Source organism: Sciurus carolinensis, chromosome 14 (assembly GCF_902686445.1).
Source record: "Sciurus carolinensis chromosome 14, mSciCar1.2, whole genome shotgun sequence".
In the NCBI taxonomy this organism is placed as follows: domain Eukaryota; kingdom Metazoa; phylum Chordata; class Mammalia; order Rodentia; family Sciuridae; genus Sciurus; species Sciurus carolinensis.
Window position 1 is genome coordinate 70,390,083 of NC_062226.1, and position 12,946 is coordinate 70,403,028.

The 12,946-nt window shown below is 41.1% G+C and overlaps 1 protein-coding gene across 5 annotated transcripts in view; it reads left to right on the forward strand.

Annotated features, from left to right (window-relative positions):
• The window catches only part of Tjp2 (tight junction protein 2), a 138,934-nt gene extending 127,758 nt beyond the window's left edge, over positions 1–11,176 (forward strand). For 3 of the 5 annotated variants that reach the window (XM_047524530.1, XM_047524527.1, XM_047524526.1), the window contains 6 exons: positions 3,194–3,294; positions 4,449–4,661; positions 6,014–6,124; positions 7,250–7,579; positions 8,874–8,959; positions 10,210–11,176. In XM_047524530.1, coding sequence (XP_047380486.1) covers positions 3,194–3,294; positions 4,449–4,661; positions 6,014–6,124; positions 7,250–7,579; positions 8,874–8,959; positions 10,210–10,378 — 1,010 coding nt within the window. In that variant the 3' untranslated portion in view covers positions 10,379–11,176. The remainder of the gene's footprint in view (positions 1–3,193; positions 3,295–4,448; positions 4,662–6,013; positions 6,125–7,249; positions 7,580–8,873; positions 8,960–10,209) is intronic. The other 2 variants (XM_047524529.1, XM_047524528.1) reach the window with 1 other exon arrangement.
• Positions 11,177–12,946: the final 1,770 nt, after the last annotated feature.

A 12,946-nucleotide genomic window follows, 5' to 3' on the forward strand; every position in this document is an offset into this window, starting at 1 on the left:
TCCCTTACAATCTTGAGGTATTCCCAGTTAAACAAGAGATGCTTTATTCTGAGATTTGCCCAAAAGCAGGTTGACTTGTCAGAGTAAGTTGTTTCACTTACCTCCTCCCCTTCTCAATTAAAAAAAAATTATGATAAAATGCATTTACATGTACATGTCACAGAAATTATTTTTTTTTAGTTTTTGAATTTTTTTATTTTTTACAGACTGCATTTTGATTCATTGTACACAAATGGGGCACATCATTTCGTTTCTATGGTTGTACAAATGTAGATTCATACCATTTGTGCAATCATACATGTACATAGGGTAATGATGTCTGTCTCATTCCACCATCTTTCATACCCCCTCCCTCTCATTTCCCTCTACATAATCTAAAGTTCTTCCATTCTTCTCTCAACCCCCCGACCCCCATTGTATATCATTATACACTTATCAGTGAAAACATTCGGCCTTTGATTTTTTGGGATTGGCTTATTTCACTGAGCATGATATTCTCCAATTATTTTAAAAAGAAAACAAAATTTGAATCATGGACTTAGAAACCCAGGCAGGGCCACCCTCCATGTGAGGTTGTGGCATTGTGAAGCCCTGTGGGAGATTCTAGCTGTTTCGCCAACTTTCCAGGCTTCAGTAATGTGCAGCCATCACCACAGTCACTTTTAGAGTATTTTCATTACCTCAAGAGGAACACTTGTGTCCCTTAGCAGTCACTCCCAATTTCTTCCCATCCCAGCATTACATCACCTTTCGCTGCTGCTCTTCATGCTTCCAGCCTCCTTGGCTGGGGGTGGGAAAGCTCAGACCACACACACACACACACACACAGCAGGACTGGGCTTGGATGCTCTTAGAGTCTCCGTGCTCCCAGCCCAGGAAGCTGGTGAATGAGGAGGCTTTGAGAATTTCACTTTCTTAGTTTGAAAGCCATGGAGGCCTGTATTCCAGGGGGCATAAGCCTAGCCCAAAGCTTTGTAGCAAGATGTCATTCACTAATATTGCTTAACATCAAAGAAACTGAAAAGCTAGATGAGGAAAGCTGACAATAAACCACAAGTACTTAATCTGGAGTCAGGGGAAAGGGAAGGTAGCAGCAGGTTGAGCTCATGTTAAATGTTACCAACTTGGTTAGGTGTTAGTTACCTTTGTATGGCACCCAGGAAATTAGCTCCTGGGAAGCTCTTGGTTTTTGTTCTGTACACTTGACTATTAATACAAACTCGTTAAGAGGTTTTGTGACTTTATTCATTTTATCAGGGGGCATGAACATATTTTCTGCATTTCAAAATGGTCCTTTCAACTTTAGATTTTCTTTATGATGAATACAGACTGTACTTGTAACCAGATCACTCCAACAAAGAGCTTAACATTCTTTTTTTTTTTTTATTGTAAACAAATGGGATACATGTTGTTTCTCTGTACATGGCGTAAAAGCATACCATTTGTGTAATCATAAATTTACATAGGGTAATGTTGTTTGATTCATTCTGTTATTTTTTCCCTTCCCCCCCACCCCTCCCACCCCTCTTTTCCCTCTATACAGTCCTTCCTTCCTCCATTGAGCTTAACATTCTTTATGCACTGAGTGCAAGTCACTTATTTCGTCTCTGGGGTACACAATCTCACTTCTGTATTTAAGTGCATTGCATCATATTTTAGCTATGAGCACAATAATCTTTGTGAAGTACCATGATGAGGACACAAAAATCCATGGCATCAAGGTTAATTTTCATTGGGTTGCCTGATGTATCAGTTTATTCTATTGTTATAAATAATTAATAACCAAGGAAATTGTAAGCTCATTCAGGATTTTCCAAGGTCAGTGTTGAAACTTCTTAAATGAAAGAAAACAGTATGTTACTCTGAAGGCAACTTGAATTTGCTCACATAATTGCTTAGTGGTTCGTTTGGGTTTTAGAAATGATACATATTGCTATGCCCTCTAATAAAAAGCCAAGGCAGATTTTGTTTTTGTTTTTGTTTTAATTCTAATTTACCTGAAATCTGGATAATTTTATCTATTAGTTAATCTGTTATTTTGGACCACTTTACTTGTTTGGTTTATCTCCATTAGGTTCATAAATACATACTGGTAAAGAGCAACTGCATATGTTACACTCTTGTTAGCATTTTATATGTGTGCTCTAAATTTGTGTCTTTAGATGGGCAGTGTAATGTTGTGACTAAGGACATAGGCTGCAAGGATAAACTTCTGAGTTTGTGTCTTACTTGATATGAAACCTTGGGCGAGTTACTTTCACAACTGTGCCTTGGTTTCTTGTCTGTAAGATGGACTTGACAGCAATACCTTCCTCGCAGAGTTATGTACTTAGAACCTGTGTGTGGCTGACCCAGAGTAAGTGCTATTATGTGAGGTATATTTTGTTCTGACTAGAAAAAGATACATTCTCTGAATATATACCAGCCTATATATACACACAAAAAGCCTTATCTGTTTGCATATTCTAAAATATTGATGACTCTCAAAATGATATAAAATGTTGCATTAAGTATTTTGTTAGAGGTAGACCATAGTATGTTAGTGTTTACTTTTCTTATTATATTCATATCTGTGTATTTTTTCTTTTTTATTTTTGAGTTCAGGTCTTGCTAAGTTGCTGAGGCTGGCCTGGAACTTGGCATCCACCAGCCTCAGCCTGCCAGTCACTGCAATTACAGGCATGTGCCACTGTGCCCCACAGTGATCTTTGAAATATAAGACTTTTATTTGTTTTAGATCCATTATGCTCATGAAAAAGTTTTGTTTTAAAAATATAACTTTTAGGGCTGGGGCTGTAGCTCAGTGGCAGAGTGCTTTCCTTAGCACATATAGGCACTGGTTTCAATCCTTAGCACCACATAAAAATAAACAAATAAAATAAAGGAATTCTGTTCATCTACAACTACAAAAAATTTTTTAGAAATATATAAACTACAGAGTAGATGTTCTGGAAATAGACCCATTATTAGTTTTATAACATCTGTCTGTAATGTAATTTGTAACAACTAGGTGGTTAATAGCTTAAATCACATTCAACTAAAAGGATTTAGAATTCAAATATACATAGATTTTTGAATTTACCAGAGTTTTAAGTTCAAATATGACAGAACGAAGTATGAATTATGTCAGAGAGCTTCTTGAATAAACATTCTCTGGAAATTGATGTAAATCTTTTTGTTTACATTTATATAGCTACAATCAACCTCAGTTCGACCAATGATAGTTGGTTTGGCAGCTTGAAGGATACCATTCAGCATCAGCAAGGAGAAGCAGTTTGGGTCTCTGAAGGAAAGGTATGTGGCCTAGATATGCTGCTATGAGGTGAGAGTTCATGTTCTGAATCTTCCTCAAGAGGGCAGTGAATGTAGTAAAACCATGCCCAAAGTGATTCCAATATGTGCTTTCCTTAAGTCTGAAATTTTATAAATTCTCCAACAAAGTAACAAAGGTTTTTTTTTTTTTTTTTTAAAGAAATACAGAATGTAATGTATGTGGCCCTACATTCACTTCCCTTTTACTTTTAATGTAGTAACTAGTAGTGTTTCAAGTACACTAATCAGAGCTTACAAGATCTGGTGCTGAGCTCCACAGCTTACTAAGGACATGGGAAACTTAGAGTGGAGATGAGAGGCAAGGTCGAAGACCATGGAGAATATGATTAAAAATTAATACCAAAAGAAAAGCTAATGGAGTTAAAATTATTTGCTTAGAAAAGAGGTTGGTAGAGAATGAGCCATAGTTCTAGGAGTCTGAATAGGTAATATTAAAGTGCTAGGGATCTTATCTAGGCCTCTAAAATTGAGTAGCATCTCATCCATAGATAGAGTTTATGCACGACTGTGCTGCAGAGAGAGATTGTGGAACCTGTTGTCCCTTTCATTCTGGGAGTCTTTGGTGCTAGCGTCCTGTACTTCAGCTGAATTGAGGTAGTTTGTGAGCCTTTCTAGTGATGATTTTGTTGTAGAATTGATTAAGTCTTGTGCTTTGGGAACTGGATGGTTAATCTAGGCATCTGACATCTTCCATGTGCTTACAGTCTGCAAGGCTCCCCGGGAAGGGCAAGTCGCACAGGACGTAGCTTCTGCTCCGAAGGATTTGAGAATCTTGTAGATGAGTGGAGATGTGTTTAGCATAGGGCCATGTGCATTTATTACTAGGGGACAGGTACCAGGATAAAAGGCTGGAGTGGAATTGGATTATGGAAGAAAAACACAACCATCAGGGAAGTGTGGCTCAGGTGGATGGACAGTAGCAAGGATAGGCTGGAGGGTTCCCAAGGGGAGTCCCTGCACAACACCTAACATAGTAACAAGAAATAAAGGTACCCTCCCCATCTAGTGTGTGTCAAGGTTTCAGACACATGGCCATGTCCCTGGGAGTTTCCTCGTGGCCACACTCCCTAGAGCCACATCAGACCCCACTGACCCTCCGAAACAAATTCCTCTAGATGGAAGGGATGGATGATGACCCCGAAGACCGCATGTCCTACTTAACCGCCATGGGCGCGGATTATCTGAGTTGCGACAGCCGCCTCATCAGTGACTTTGAAGACACGGACGGCGAAGGAGGTGCCTACACTGACAATGAGCTGGATGAGCCAGCTGAGGAGCCGCTGGTGTCTTCCATCACCCGCTCCTCCGAGCCGGTGCAGCACGAGGAGGTGAGGCAAGGCTGGCACCGGGCTCCAAGGCCATGGGCTGAGAGGCCACGGGCAGGAAAGGAGAGTCTTATGTTGTCTCACTTGTATTCTCCTGGACACCTGTTAACTCAGGTGCGGTGGAAGGTATTCCTAAGGGATGGAGCTGATGACTGCCAGGGAGTCTCACTCAGAGTCAGCGCCTGCATCATTGTGGCTGCGTTCCCTGGGACAGTGGGACCCAAAAGTGCTATCAGCAGAGGTTGAGTGGTCAGCACTCATCACATCCCTGCCCTCAGGTGTGATGGATAAATGGAATGGCTTTATGTGCCAGCTGTGCAAATTACAAGTGGAACATTCTTTTTAAAATGTGACATTGCTATCATTACTTGTAACCTTTGATTAGGTCTCTCTCTCTTTGTACTCTTAGGAGCCCTTGCTTTTCTTCTCCACTCTACCTTTAACCTTCTAATCTTGTCGGAGCTCCTGAGTGTTTCCACATCAGTTTCCTTCTCTCTTCTATTTCAATTTTTAATTGCAATTATGATCAATTATGCATCTAATTATATGTACCATGCACCCAGTATCCAGTGATTTGGCAGCTTATGTGGTCCTGAAAATTACATAGATAGGCACTAATTTAGGACCAGGGCAATTATTAGTTTTACCTTAAAGAATATCAGAGTAATGATCTTTGTAGACAAAGTTACCCAAATATATTTGAATAATTATTGCTGTAAACTTTGCCTTTAGCAATATAACTCATTCTAATGAATGATGCTTTTCTTTATGAGATAGAATTATTTTTAAAAAATTAAGTTGAAGGGGGAGAAAAACCCACCACCATCGCAGTAAAAAATTAGTATATATTACTAGACAAGTTTAAAGAGTAACTTCTGACTAGGTGTGATGGTGCACACTTAATGATCCTAGCTGCTCGGGGAGCTGAGGCAGGAGGATCACAAGTTCAAAGCTAGCCTCAGCAACTTAGTGAGACCCTAAGCAACTCAGTGAGATCCTGTATCAAAATAAAAAATAAATCAATTTAAAAAAGAATAAAAGAATAACTTCTGAACATCTACAGATATGAACTAATGCTTGGTAATGTTAACAGTTATTGATGATACACTAGATGTTAGACTTTAGGAGTTTGTTTTTTTTTTTAATTGTACTTTAGAGGCAGAGTCTACTATACCAGATGCAGCCAGCATCATAAATGTGTCGTAAGCTCATGGGAGGGTACCCAGTATCTATCTGCCTTTTCAGTAAAGGAACACAGGCTCACACTTCTATTTCTGAACTCCAGCAAAGCAGATGTGTGCTCTCTGCTCTGTGCTTGGAAGTTCTTGTTGTGAATGAACGTTTATGTTTTTTAGAGCATAAGGAAACCCAGCCCAGAGCCACGAGCTCAGACGAGGAGGGCTGCTAGCAGAGATCAACTTAGGGACAGTAGCCCGCCCCCGACATTCAAGCCTGAGCCGCCCAAGGTACGTGGCTGGGAAGCACAGGCTGGGACCATGAGGAAGCAGGTGCTCCCAGAGCCCTGGATAGCCAGCAGGGAGCACACACAATGAGATGGCGTTGGATTATGGTTTTGACTCGCTGTGTTCTCTATGAGAGAGACTGTTCTTTGGGCTGTTGGGTGAACCCCCAAATTAGGGAAGGGCAAAAAAATAGGAGGGAAAAACAGCATTAGGAGAGTATACAATTCTAGAACTTTTGAAGTTTTTGTTTTTGTTGTGCAGGAAGAGTAAATTTGACAAATGCTGCATGCCCAGAATCACCAGTCTCAGAATCTATTTTTCTTTTTCCATCCAATGAAAGTTTTTGTCTACAATCTGATTTGGACACACCAGAAAATTCTTACTGGTGATTTGCTAAAGAAAACAATCATTACTGTTGTTTAGAATGCCTCTTACTATGAGAGCAACTTAATTTGCTTAATAAATTGTCACCAAGAACAGAATCAACATAAAGACACAGAGGTGTATATCATATGATTCTTTACCCCTGGTTGGAATCAAAGCTTTTCCTTACACTGCAATAAAAATTTTTCTATTTAACTCAATAATATAGATGAGAAGACAATGCTAATTGATTGTGTGAGCTGAGAGGAGTAATTAGTGACCTTAGACAGTGTATCAGTGAACATTTGCAAGGAGGGCTAGAAGCAAAGTGTGAAGGAGAAGTGGCTGTCAGCATGATGAGCTGCCCACCTGGCTCCACACCCCAGTCTCTTTCCTCTCTGGCTGGCACAGGTCTTGTCTTCCGGCCAGGGCATGCACACACAATACAGAGTGACATCAGAAACCCACTTCCAAAGTCCACTTGTTCTGAGGTCTTCTCCAAGATTCCAGTATCCTCTGGTACAAAATTATTCAAGGTTCTATGTGTAGCAATGGGTGTCCTCCAGCACTTCCTGACAACCTGAGGTAGGGTTCAGGATGCCCAACCAGCAGCTGTTTGCCTTGCCATGTTTGATTCCTCATTGGAATGGTATTTGTTGACTACCTTTGGAAACTGATCAGGAAATGGAGTGTATTAAAATCACTAATATAGATTTGAAAATAAACTAAAAGCTCAAGGTAAAAACATGTCATTACTCTTTGCAGGCCAAAACGCAGAACAGGGAAGAATCCTATGACTTCTCCAAAACCCAGGAATACAAGTTAAACTCTTCTGCCGTGGCTGGTAACGAAATTCCAGGAGCATCTACCAAAGGTTATCCTCCTCCTGTTGCAGCGAAACCTGCCTTTGGACGGTCTATCCTGAAGCCCTCCACTCCCATCCCTCCCATGGATGGTGAGGAGGTAGGGGAGAGCAGTGAGGAGCAAGACAACACTCCCAGATCAGTCCTGGGCAAAGTCAAAATATTTGAGAAAATGGATCACAAGGCAAGATTACTGAGAATGCAAGAGCTCCAAGAAGCACAGAATGCAAGGGTAATTTGGGGTTGGAGGGTTAATTGTTTTTAAACCACCAGAGGATCTGGGCATGTTAACAATAAGTCGTGAGTAGGTTTGAGTTCAGTATAACAGCGCACACTTCTTTTGCCACTGCCATTAACATGACAAGGATGTTCACATGCACAGTGCTATGTGTGTTGCTTCTGGATTGTCAGCTGTTGGCACATCCTTTTTTCTTCCAGTCAAGAAGCCTAACAGTCCAGGTGAATAAGATTCTGCTGTCCAAACTTCATACCTCTGTTCTTCATTCCCTGTATTGGGTTCTGGAATGGGGGAGTATGACAAGAGAATCGGCACCTCCCAGAAGTAACTTTACTTAGAATGTTCGTGATGTTTAATTGGGTAACCGAGTCTTCATTTACTCCCAGATTTGCCAGAGAACCTATCCTCCGTTGCATGCTAAAATGAAAAGACCTATTGATATACTTTCTTGAGGCATTTGAACTTTTGTACTGTCTGCACATATAACCTTTCAACATCAAAGAAGAATTTCAGTGAAGCCAGGAGTGGTTTTGCACAGCTGTAGTCCCAGCTGCTCAGGAGGCTGTAGCATCACTTGAGTTCTGGAGTTTGAGACCAGCCTGGGCAACAGCGAGACAGTGTCTCAAAAGGAAAAAAGGAAAAAAAAAAAAAAAAAAAAAAAGACCAAGTAAAGGTCCACAATGTATAATCTGCCTGGCAAATGAAGTTTTTGTCATTGAAGTCTGTCACAAGAGCATTAGTGCTTCTAAGCATTTTTTTCATATTCTTTTCCTTATTGTGATAAAATATATTTAACATAAAATGTACCATTTCAACCATTTTTAAGCATGTAGTTCATTGGCATTAAATATATTCACTGCTGTACAACTTCTGCCACCATCTGACTCCAAAATACGTTCATTCTCCCCAAGTAAAACTGCACCTCTCAAGCACGACCTCATTCTCTCTTCCCTCCAGCCCTTGATTACCACCGTTCTCCTGTCTGTTTCTGAATTTTACAACTTAAGAACCTTTTAGAAGTGGAATATAAATATTTGTGATTGGCTTATTTTACTTAACATAATGTCCCCAAGTTTCCTCCATGTGTCACATGTGTCAGGGTTCCAGTCCTCTTAAATGTTTTTTCTATTTGACACGTACCACTAGGGACCAGACATAGCTATGGAGACTGGAGTTCTAGGGGTGAAGAAGTAGGATATGGGGCAACAGTGGGGCTAGCAGAAACCAGCAAGTGAATTGCCCAGTGGTTCATTTTTCCATTCTTAATCTTTTTTCCTGATTGCCACAGATTGAAATTGCTCAGAAACATCCTGATATCTATGCAGTTCCAATCAAAACACACAAGCCAGATGCCAGCCTGCCCCAGCATATAAGGTAAGAGCCGCTCAGCTGCTGAAGGTCTTAGGAAAGGGGAGCATCTTAACCCTTGGACTTGAAGGGAGAATTTTCTTTACCCGGGTTTCAGAACAAGAGGATTCCTCCCAACCCCTGTCCAATTGTTTGTCTTGCCCATCTGGTGGTGTGGTTTGTTCTGTTTGGTTTGGTTTGGTACCAAAGAATTGAACCCAGGGGTACTTCACCACTGAACTGCATCCCCAGCCCTTTTTATGTTTTGTTTTGAGACAGGGAGGGTCTTGCTAAGTTATTCAGGGCCTCGCTAAGTTGCTGAGGCTGACTTTGAACTTGTAATCCTTCTGCCTCAGCCTCCCAAGCTGCTGGGATTACAGGCGTGTGCCTGTAATTGCCCATCAGTTGTAGTTGTAAAGATTATAGTCGAGTATTCACCATAATTTTCCTTGTGTGCCTGGTACCCTTTAACACAAAACTGGAACACAGTTTTGCTAAATTGTGTCAGGATAACACACGAGCAAAATTCCTGGGACTTAGTCCTTTCCTGCCACTCTATTTTGTGCCTCTTAGCCAAGCTCCTTAATTCCTTTGTATCGCCCAGCAAAATCAGGCCACTTGTGCCACACTGAGTCTTAAGGCACTGTGACAAGCAGTTGACCAGTGTTGCTAAGATGCTTCCTTTTTAAAATGCTCACAAGCACTAGGGATTACCACAGTGTCTTCCTGTTGAGGTTTTACACTGGATCATTTCCTGCTTCCAAGGATAGAAAAAAAAAAATCTCATTTTTTTTTGACCATTTGACCGGAAGCTAGAGTCTAGTTTTATGGTTTTATGGCAATAGAAAGCTGGCAGAAGATTTCTTCTTTAGCAATTGGATGGTAACATGGCCAGCTTGTCTCTGGTAACAGAGGAGATTTAGTGCCTGACACTGACAAGAGACCCTGTGCTGGGTGAGGCTGTAGCTGGGGAAGGTGGGGAAGGTGTCCTCCCTCTATCCAGTGGTGCAACATAAGGTCAGGGAGCACCCAGCAGGTTTCCTCATTCACTGTCCAAGTGGGCCATGGCCTTGACCTTTATCTAACCCCTTCTCTGCCCCCACCACTCTGTGGACCTGGAATGGAGCCAGAGTGCCCTGGTGGATGGGCAGAGTGGCTCAGAGGTCAGTCAGTGATCTGTGTTGGGTGCTTGCTGGCTGCACTCAAGCTTCACCTCCGCCGGCAGCCAGCGAGCATGGACGTGCCCTGGGAGGTGTCTAACACCCTCACTTTGTCAGTTCCAGACCCCCTGAGCCGCAGAAGGGTCCCTCCAGACTGTATCAGGACGCCAGAGGAGGTTATGGCAGTGACATGGAGGAGGAGGAGGAGTATCGCCAACAGCTGGCGGAGCACTCCAAGCGTGGTTACTATGGCCAGCCTGCCCGGTACCGCGACACGGAATTGTAGGTGTCTCTGGGAGCAGGGACTCTACCGGGCCTGCAGCCACCCACGACAGACTCGCCTGTGAGGCCACCAGGATGACTCTTTTCCATTAAAAACACACGGTGGAGGTGTGGTGGTAAGGGAGCGCCTGGTTCCCATGCGAACCCGAGTTGGCTGTTTGTGGGGTGGGATGGAGGAGTTTATTATGGCTTTTAGCTCAGAATTAAGAGGAACATTACAGTCCAATACTGTTACTTGCTTCAGTGGACCAACATCTGTATTAATCTTATCTTGTGTATTTTTAATATGTATATTAAGCAATAATTATTTTTCTCGTTCATAGCTGCCTTTAAGGACTGCTTCACTGTGAGGCAGGCCTGAAAAAAGGAATAAAAAATACTGCCGGACTCAAAGTACTTTCAAAGAAGTATTTTATTACAACTCTCTAAGTGCCTTTGATGAGAAGTGTCTTAAACTTTCCTCTTGTGAAGCTTTATGCAAAGCCATAATGGACTAAAACTGTATTTTCGCTAAATTTTTGTACCAGTCTAATTGCCGGTTTTTTGCTGTGCTGGGTCATCTTTTCAAGGCATTCACCTTTATAATGCTTTCCATAAATTCTGACTGTATATATGATAGCTGTACTTGGTAGTTTGACTGTAAGTGCTAAATAGGTTGAAGACCAAGAAGTTGGTAAGGACATATTTTGTTTCAAACTATGTGTTCCACAAAAGCAGATACTTGAGAAAAATTTATTTTATTTCCACAAGTGTGTGTATTGGCAGCAGTTTTATAATTTAATAAAAAGGAATACATTACAATCAATAATTTGCTTTGTGCTGAATTTCTATCCTTTTTCATTCTTCTTACAGTGCTGGGAATCCAACCCAGGGCTTCGTACATGCTAAGCGCCTACTCTACCACTGAGCTACACCCCCACTCTTCCTATTTTGAAGTACAACTTTTATTTTAATGACTTATCATACAAGTGAGAACTTGTTCCTTACTGAGTGTTGAGGCATGAAGACACTTAGAAAAAGGAAAAATTACCCATAATCCCACCCCCTGGGTCTTTTGATGCTTTTCCTCCATATTCCTGGATGTCTGTGTGATACTGAAGTGTGTACTGTATTTGTAGTTGTTTCCTACTTCTTCTGTTTAACATTCTGTCGGGAATGTTTCTCTCAGATACTTAAAAGTCCATGTGCACATCATTAACAACTCCAGAATGATATATCCCATGACCACTTAGTAAGTGAACGGTTCCCCTATTGTGGACTGTTTGGATTATTCTATTATTTGTCTCTTTTACATGAAATGTTCCTCTTTGTATATAATCCTTATTTTTGTGTATCAGTGATCAGCATTTCAGTTCTTTTCTGCAAGTGCTTTCTGAGAAGTAGAATTACTGAGTGAAAATATAGGAACATTTTAAGGTTTTTTTTTATGTTTTACAGTACTGAGGATTGAACCCATGGCTTTACACATTCTAGGCAAGCTTTCTACCACTGAGCCAAACCCCAGCCTAGGCTTAGGGGCTCTTGATGTTTATTGTCAAATTGCTTCCTCAAAAAGTTATATCATTTTCATTTTTTCACATTCATTCTTGAAATACTAGAATAAATTTAAAAGTTAAACAAGACAGTTTAGGAATCTAGGCTTATGAATCAAAAGTAGATTGAATTTGAGAAAAAAAAAAAACCTTGATTCTATTAAGAACTTTTAGGATATGAATGGATGGAGAGGCCTTAAACCTATGTTTTGGTAGAGTTAGAAATTCAGTTGACTCATAACTTGAGTTAGACTCTCAATGTGTCCTTGCTTGGGTCTCTGTCAATCTGGGTGCTGGAACTCCTAAATCATTTCTGCTGTATCTTGAATTTCTGAGCAGTACTCAAAGCATTGACTAAATATTAACATATTCCATAAATAGAATCCACCTGCGAATAGAAGAAAATGTATACTGGTTAAATATATGATGATCTAGTTTACTTCTGTCCTGTAAATTCAAAAATGAATCCTCTGCAAACACAGGAAGGGTGGATAGGGACTTCTCAGAAACTGGACTGTCATCTTTCTCCAGCAATTTTGTGATGTGTTCAATGGAGCAGACAGGCAGAGCCTTTGTTCCTCATGACGTCCAGTAATGTGCCCAATGACCCCCGGTGCCTCCCCCTGCCTTTTTAAAAATTCATATCCTACTTTGTTCTGGGAATGATTTGAAGCCGCCTACAATAAATAAAATGAAAAAGAAAAAATGGTGCTAGGCAAACAAGGGGGAAAGAATATCAGAATAGGGAAGAGAAAGCCATGAGCAAGGGGGTAGTCACTGTGTGTGGTTGGATTGTTTTATCAATAGCCTCCAACCTTGTCTGAGGGCTACTATGTATATGTGTGTGTGTTGATGGGGAACAAGATGTCCCCAACCTCCTCCCCCAGGCAAAGAAGTGCAGAGACTGGCATGTGAAAGGGTGGGGCCCCTGATTGGGTTGTGAGAACTTTAACCCAACTCTGCTGGGATGAACTGAGTGGTAACTGGAGGCAGGTGGGCATTGGGGATGTGGCTTTGGGGTATATAGTTGTATTTGACAA